Genomic DNA, 8,977 nt, shown 5'->3' with positions numbered 1-8,977 from the left:
ACACCTTTATAAAGAATGTTTTGTTCCCCTCTCCAACTAAAGTGAGATCACACGTCAGTTGGAGAGACGAACAAAACATTTCTTATAAGGGTATGGAAATCTCTCCATAAAAAACACGTTTTAAAATCGTGAAGCTGACGGTAATACCTAACGGGCTAAAGCGGACAATATCTGTTTGTAGTGGACTTGGACTATTCTCACAAATGTCGGATTAAATTTGTTCCCTTTATGATTTGGAAAGGAAAGTCTCCAAATTGAAGAGCTTGGTTCAAATGTTGAGGCCAAAAGTATGTACAAAAGAAGCACCAACACCAATCCCAAACTAAGTTTTGATTAATACAAAACAAAAATGGAGGCTCCAATCCTGCTTAATTTGAGCTTGTTGTAGGCTAAGTGTGTGCAGATTGCGTCGACATTTTCGGGTGATTATGCTCTCCTTCGTACGTTACGATAAGCATCGACGGGTCTTCTAAGCATCGCTCGACGTGCTTTCTCGCTGGACAACCTCTCATGCTGCTGCATTTGTAGTAACCCCTGCACACATTTTACAACAAAAGCAAACTCATTTTACAAACTTCCTCAATCATCAACACTTTCCCTCTCTCAAATCCTCAATTTTTCGAGTTCGAAATGATCCAACGAGACGAAAATGGAAAAGAAACAGGCATCCATTCGTTTTGATGATCGCCCGAAGTTTTCGTTCTTCGAGTTGTCGAAAAATCACAAAAACTTGGACCCTTTTCTTTTCATTTTTCTTGGGAATGATCCTGTTATAAGAACATCTTGTTCTAATGATTTAGCAAACAGACGCTCTTTAACAAGGGTCATTGGAAGTAGAAGTCATTATAAGCTTCTTATAGCTCACCTCTAGCAGATATTATCTGTTTTGATCTGTTACGTATTGCCGTCACCCTCATAGTTTTAAAACGCGTATGCTAGGGAAAGGTTTCCACACTCTTACAACGAATGCTTTGTTCCCTTCTCCAACCTATATGAGATCTCACAATCCACCCCTTTGGGGCCCAGCGTCCACGCTGGCACACCTCCCAATATCTAGCTCTGATACCATTTTGTAACAACCCAAACCCACCGTTAGCAAATATTGTCCACTTTGGCCCGTTACGTATCGCCGTCAATCTTACATTTATAAAACGCGTCTGTTAGGAAGAGGTTCCCACACCCTTATAATGAATGTTTTGTTCCCCCCTCCAACCGATATGGGATCTCACAATCCACTCCTTGGGTGCCCAGCGCCCTCACTGGCACACCACCCGATATCTGACTCTAATACCATTTGTAACAGTCCAAGCCCACCGCTAGCAGATATTATCCGTTGTGACCCGTTACGTATCACCATCAGCCTCATAGTTTTAAAACGGTCAGTTGGTGAGAGGTTTCCACACCCTTATAAGAAATGTTTTGTTCCCCTCTCTAACCGATGTGGGATTTGACAATCCACCCCTTGGAGCCCAGCGTTCTTGCTGGCACACCATCCGGTGTCCGACTCTGATACCATTTGTCAAGCCCACTGCTAGCAGATATTGTCCGTTTTGGCCCATTACATATCACTATCGCGTTTGTTGGGGAGAGATTTTCACACCCTTCTAAGGAATCCTTCGTTCCCCCTCCAACCGATGTGGGATCTCACAAGTAAACACGCCAGTGAGGTCATTATCAGAGTCAAAAGGCTAGAGTTATGCACGAAGTGGACAATATCAGTTACGACCGACCCGAGGTTTAGTCATACCTGGGATGAGGAGAACCCTTAATTGGCTTCTGCCCATATTTCCTCCATGAATAATCATCAGAAGGGATATCAGCAAGTTTGTTACTTATAGCAGGAACCTTAATTGATCTCTTCACTCGATGTTTCCTACAAAAACCAACCCAAATTATCAGTAAACCAAAGGGATATCAACACCCAACAAGATGGATATCAATCCAACCTCTTCTTTGAGCAATGGCACTTGCCAGTGCTACCACATTTCAAGCTCCCTTCATCTCCCCTTCCAGAAAACCTCCTCTTGTTATCGCCCGACATCGTCGACGACGGTCCGATCAAATGGAACGAGCTCCCGTCCGCAACGCTCCCGTCCATACTCAACGAAGAAATAAAAGATCTAGCAGATGACATTGTCAATGTGCACTTAGAAGCATCAAAATTCATATTCATTCCACTGTTACTCCTAAGAAACATCATCTCTGCTTGCTTCCTCTGCTGCTGCTGTTGCTGGGGGAAGCTAAAGTTCAAAGATGGAGCAGCTTGTTTATGAATTTTGAGGGAATTCTTATGATTTTGATCCATTTCCAAATCTGGGTTTCCCAAAAAAACAGAAATTTTACCATTCAAACCATTGTTTGGAGGATCTAAGAGAAATTTTTGGGGTAAAGGCAGAGGAATGTTCTTGAATCTTCTAACTTTTGCATAACCAAACCCAGAATTCAAAAGAGATACCACTTTCTTGAGCTTAAAAACAGCCTCTCCAGTTTCCACCATTAAATTCTTCCTCAGCTCACCTTGTTCTTGAGGAGAAGGGTGAGCTAAAAGATTCAAAACTCCATGACAGCTATCTATGGCGGCTCTGTTAGCTTCTTCAAGCTCTTCCATTTGAAGAACAAAACACAGAGGTTTAGAACACAAGAAAATGAATCAAAATAAGCCCAAGAAAGCTTAGAACTATACAACAAAAACCCAGAAAGGAAGCATCAAAACAGTTGAAATGGAAGAAGAAATCATAAGAAGAGAGAAAAACAGAGCGTGTAAGTTTCTGAAACCCTAAACTAAAACTTCCATGATTTGTTTTTGTTTTTGTTTTTGTTTTTGTTTTTGCTTTTGCTTTTGCTTTTGTCTCGCTTGGAGAAGAGAACCCAACTCCTTGAACAAGCCACACCCCAACTCCTACCTTTTTTTTCTTCTTTTCCCACCTTACTTATTTAAATAGTTTGAGAGAGAGGAAAAGAAAAGGTTTTTTTTTTTCTTAAGCGGGTTTACACGGGATGAGTTGAAAAAAATATTTTCGATGAACTCAAAATCTCGGGTTGGTTGAATTGTTTATTCGAGCAACTCGAACACAGGTCACCGTACAACCCAACTTAATCACTTGACTGAGTTGGATTAGACTTGGGTAATTTTTTTTAATTATTTAAAAAAATATTACATTAGTAATTAAAATATTGTAAAATTTAAATATCAAACATTCAAAAGTCGGCATACTAACATGGATTAGAAACGTTAAATTTTTTTAATTTTCGTAATAATCTTACGGTTCGAGTTGAGTTGTAGTCATGTTTTCAGACGGGTTGAGTTGACCAACCACAAAAATGTCAACCGGCAATCTGAATCTTTTGGATTTATAAAAGTGAGTATTGGATTATTTATCACTCAAATGCTACTAATTTGACGTTCTAGAGAGAGATTTTTTTTTATAAATATTTTAATTTCAAATTTGTCTTTGTACTATTTACACGTATTTATTTATTTATTATTATTATTATTATTATTGGTTTAGAGCCGCATTTTGGAGTTGCCAAACTTGCACTCACCATGCACATAATTTTTCAACTATAAATCCTTATCCTAAAATTTAGAATTATCTTAAACTTTATTATTTTATAATTGATCTTATAAATATTTAAATCTTAAAATTATTTATATATAATTTAAAAAATTATAATATTAACCATGAAATAATTTGAGTTATTTATTTATATAAAATTTTAATATTACGAGATATTTAAAATAAAACATGTGGTTTTAAAAAAATAAAAAAAAATTAGAATTTACTTATATATATATATATATATATATATATATATAAAGTATATTTAGATTAGATTAGATATGCATAAAAAATAAAAATAAAAAAGAAAATAAAAATGGGATTAGGGGCAAAGATTCGACCTGATGCAATCATGGGAGGAGAGACATGTCCTGCGGCTGACAGGGAAGTGGGTCCCACTGGGACCACAATAGTTGACTCTTTTCCCTATTAGTCTCCCTCGGTCAAAAGTCATCCACATCCACCTCACTATTTTACAACTTTATTATTATTATTATTTTTATTACTTTTTTTTTTTTAACTCTAAATTATTTTTTGGATTAAGAAAATCCCAATTCAAGTCTATCTAATCTCTCGTATTGAGGGTAACTTTGTAAATAAATCTATCCGTTATCGTTTACAAAGTCAATGATTTGATTCTTCGCTCCGTAATAATAGCTTAACTGAAAAGTACAGTGTAACAGTTCAGCTTTCGAGGTGTTTGTAGGTTGGGGTTAGTTGAGTCGGGTTGAGACATATTTTAGACTTGACACAATTACTCGAGTTGTTAATTTTTTTTCAACCAAAATTAATGAACTCAACTTTAAAATTTTTGGGTTTAGATTATTTATTCAAATTTCTATTTTTAATAAAAATTACTTTCAAAATAGATAAAGTTCATTGTTAAGAGTGGTCAGAGAATAAATAAATAAAAAATAATTGTGAACAACTGTGATGTCCCATATTGGTTGGGGAGGAGACAAGAACACCGAGTGTGGAAACCTTTTCGTAGTAGATGCGTTTTAAAGCTTTGAGGGGAACCCTAAAAGGGACAGCCCAAAGAAGACAATATCTGTTAGCGGTGAGCGTAGAGTGTTACAAATGGTATCAAAGCCAGACACCAGACTATGTGTCAGTGAGGAGGCCCTTCCTCGAAGGGGTAAACACGAGGCGATGTGCCAGTAAGGACGCTGGGGCTCAAATGGGGTGGATTTGGCGGAGGTCCCATATCGATTGAAGGAAGAAAAGAGTGCCAACGAGGACGTTGGACTCTAAAGGGATGTGGATTGTGATGTCCCAGGCACTTCCCCGAAGGGGTAGACACGAGACACTTCGAAACTAAACGCCCTTGCCACGTAGGAGTAAGAATAAAAACAAATAAATGTGGGGAAATTGGTTTAATTGAAATAGATTCAAAGAAGGTAGTTAAAATTGCACTTGTTGTTTAAATATTGATATGAATATCTACTTTTTCATACGCACTTAATGAATAATTAAGAATTTAATCTCATCCGCCCAACTGTCTCTTAAGAATATTTAAAATATTTATAATATGTGTATAAAGTTTGATGACTTTATATGAAGTTATTTTAATTTAGTGGAGAGGCCAATTTTAAAATAAAATGATACCATAATCAATGAAAGTTAGTGGGATTATAATTAATTGAGGATTAATCATGATTATTAAAATTAAGACATTTAATTTAATGTATTTATATGAAAAGAGTTGGGAATAAAGGGATTCAATCATATGAAATTGAAAAGAGAATTTTAAGATAATGGGTGTCACACGCTCTATAAAGTCAGGGTATAAACTTTATAAAAATTAAATTACACATTTTTTCAACCTTATCTCTACCTTCAAATATTGAAATTTCATCGATTTCTTTTTTTTAAATTTATAAATAATTCCTTCCCAATAATTCCACACCATAAGTGAAATCGAAACTTTGTTATATCCAAAAATTATCTTTCTTTCATCCATATATATATATAAATGTATTAGGAGGGCGTTCCGCCTTAGAGGGAAGCACCCGCGCCAGCAGTGGTGGACGAGGTGAAAGCAAGGATGTCGGCTTGAGTACCGCAAACATTGGTGAGAATCCAATGCCCCAAAAACCTAGGGGTTCCTCCGCAAGGTTCATCCACGGAGGGTGAGTCAGGACCTAAGATCAGGNGTTCCTCCGCAAGGTTCGTCCACGGAGGGTGAGTCAGGGCCTAAGATCAGGCCGAAAGGCGTAGTCGATGGACAACAGGTGAATATTCCTGTACTACCCCTTGTTGGTCCCGAGGGACGGAGGAGGTAGGTTAGCCGAAAGATGGTTATCGGTTCAAAGACGCAAACTAGTTTCAAATTAAGAGGGGAAAAAACTTATTTTATTTTCTTCTAAAGAAATTTAGAAGAATAAAAAAGGTGCATTCTTTTCTGGTAAAGATAAATATATCCATTTAATCTGGAGCTCTATCAGAAGACAATGATGTCCATTTAACTCTTGAGTCAGGTCCCCACAGAGAAGTAGAGATGTTTATTTATCCCGTGAGATCTACCTTAAACAGAACATGGAATCCTCATTTAAATGGAAAAAGAGTGAGCGAGGAGATTTTTTTCCATTAGTTGAACAGAGTCAATAACGAAGATTATATTCTCCATTCCCACCCCCACATTATATATAAAATATCAAAAACCAAGACACAAAAGTAACATATATTATATATTTCATCCGAAATTATATTAAAAAATAGAAATTATCCACTAAAAAGAACATACCCACGAATTTTCAGTAAAAAAATCTTCATAAAAATAATAAAAAATAATTACAGAAAATTTTGCAAGAATGAGATTAAAGAAGATAGCAAAGACGGAGACATAGAAAGCTTTCCCGTCCCACCTGATAGACATCTCTACTTTATCAAAATTTGAAAGAAGCATAATTCCCATTCTGTGAATGAGGATCTTCTACCTGAATGATAGAACATCCCACGAGCCTCCAGGAACAAACTTTAATTTTACACAATAACAAAATTAAAGCTAAATCACAATTTAAGTGCTAATGATCTTCTTAAACGCCTCATAATCATATGAATAAAGGTGAGCAACAAATAGAAGAAGGAATAATATAGCTCTTAATTTATTCTCCCAAAAGCTCAATATTGGCCCTTCTTGCATTGGATCTCACCCCACCAGCCAGAGATACACAACACTTCACTTTGACAAAGGGGAAAAAAGAGCAAACAATGTTTGAAATTTCTTCACAACATAATGAGACACATCAATTTTAAACACTTTTCTTTCCCTGCTTTTAATAAAGTGGTCTAACTAAAGGAGAAAGCTGGTGGTTTGGGATTTTAGTATGATCCTATCACTGAGGCTTTCTGTAAGATGGAGGGTTTTCTTACTATCCTATTTGAATCTAACTCCCCCTTCTTTCATCTTCCTACATCATTGGATTGGATTTAACCCAACAAGTCAAAAACCTTGATGTAATCTAATCCTACCTCCTTAAAACAAACTTTCATTCAACTTGGAAAACTTCTTAGATTGAGCTACCGAAAGGGAAGATGCACTGTAACGGCCCAAGCCTACTGCTAACAGATATTGTCCTCTTTGAACTTGGAAAACTTCTTAGATTGAGCTACCGAAAGGGAAGATGCACGGTAACGGCCCAAGCCTACCGCTAACAGATATTGTCCTCTTTGAGCTTTCCCTTTTGGGTTTCCCCTCGGGGTTTTTAAAATGTGTTTGCTAGATAGTAACTTTCAATTCTTGTAAGTCTTTCTTAGTCATCTTATTCTCAGGATCGTTCTCATTCAGATGTAGTTTTCAGTTCATTCATGTACCCCTCCTTTACTCGAGGGTTACAAGTCAAATATGCTACACATGGATGTTCATAAATCTAGTTAGGTTAAGTTAAGAGACATTTCAAACTCAAATAATGAGGTTGTAAGTCAAAGCCAACATACCTCGACAATAATTGACATATATTCTTTTTGGTGAAGTCGAAGGTACAAATCCTCATACACCACTCGTTGTACCCAAAAAAGATAATGAGGTTGCAAGTTTATAGGATCTAAATCATCCTCTCAGTAGAGGATGAATCCAATTTAACCCAACAATGTTCCCAAAAGACCTGTTAAAGAGTTATTCACCTCTGATGAACACGTTTGAGAGTAAATCATAAAAAGTTTATAATGCAATATGCTGAGAATCTGATACCAGAGTTTTGTTCTTGAAAATGAGACTTAAGGGGCATTAAAATACAGCCTTGGAAAGTGGGCAACTCTGAAATATCAGCAATAACATATTCATAATCATCTGTTAGAAAGGAATCTTCAGCCTGCAATTCATACACAGTAGTAGCCAGTAGCCCTACATGGATAACAAATTCAACATAGCAAGCGGACTTTATCTCCCTAAAGAACAAAGTGTGGTAGTGTTTTTGCTTGGCCAGTACAGCCAAGAAGATTGCATTTGACAGTGACTGGCACAGCTTTCTTCAATCTTGACACAATCACATGCTAAAAAAGAAAAAGATGTGTACTCTTAGGGAACAGATTCCTAGATATGAACCAAAGGTGAAAGCAATAAAGTTGAAAGCGTGTGGTATTTCTGGCTGGCTCATGACTACAGGGATGAGTTTGGCTTTTATGATTTTTGAATTTGGGTTCTTTATAATATTGTTTTGATAATCAAAAGTATCCATACCGCAACGGATATTTAACATCTTAATAGACAACTACAACAATTTAAACTCTTGAACTAAACCGAGCACGACTCAACTAGTTAATCCATGATACATCGAACAAAAGGTTTGAGGATTGAATCTTCAACCTCACATATGGTTGGCCTTTAAACCAAACCAATACATTTTGTTATCAATGAAAAAGATGAGATAGAGGCATCAGGTAGACCTAGAGTTGATTCTATGAAGGGAATAGCACTATTTATAGTGTTGAGAAATGTTTTCCAACTCATCTTTTGGAGCAGGATGAGGCACTCTGATTCTTCAGTCTTTTTTTCCAATCAATTTGACCCACTTTAGAATATTAGCAACGGGCTAGAAAAATGCTTTTAACAAATTAAAAATTAATTTCAATCATCCTTCACTAAAGGTCAAAAAGTCACTTCGAAGATTTTAAAGATACCTCAAAGCATTTTCAAATGCTCATAGAATTAGCTACTTCCTCCCAATATCCTTTTTAACCTTCCACTTCTGGTTCTGGTTTTGTTCTATTTTAGTTTTGTACTATCACATATCCAAATTTAGTTCTAGCACTGTTAATAAATCTTAAGTTTAGTCCTTGCTATTAGTTCATAGTTGGTTTTTTCAAAAAGAAAAGTTCAGTCCGTATAAATTTTGAAAATATATTCACATGGTGTCTTTTTACTATTATTGAAAGTAAAAAGACTAAATGAATAATTAAAAGTACAAAAACTAAAT

The 8,977-nt window shown here is 36.1% G+C and overlaps 1 protein-coding gene across 1 annotated transcript; it reads right to left on the bottom strand.

The window, feature by feature from the left end:
• Positions 1–206: 206 nt before the first annotated feature.
• LOC111811466 (probable WRKY transcription factor 21) lies at positions 207–2,907 on the bottom strand. The gene is made up of 3 exons (XM_023698327.1): positions 1,947–2,907; positions 1,748–1,873; positions 207–534 (listed from the first exon to the last, which is right to left on the bottom strand). The coding sequence occupies exons 1-3, from the start codon at positions 2,606–2,608 to the stop codon at positions 390–392; spliced, it is 933 nt and encodes a 310-aa protein (XP_023554095.1). The 5' UTR covers positions 2,609–2,907; the 3' UTR covers positions 207–389.
• Positions 2,908–8,977: the final 6,070 nt, after the last annotated feature.

This window comes from Cucurbita pepo, chromosome LG15, assembly GCF_002806865.2.
Source record: "Cucurbita pepo subsp. pepo cultivar mu-cu-16 chromosome LG15, ASM280686v2, whole genome shotgun sequence".
NCBI lineage: Eukaryota > Viridiplantae > Streptophyta > Magnoliopsida > Cucurbitales > Cucurbitaceae > Cucurbita > Cucurbita pepo.
The sequence above is the reverse complement of the archived record's forward strand: the minus strand, read 5'-3'. Positions and strand labels throughout refer to the sequence as shown.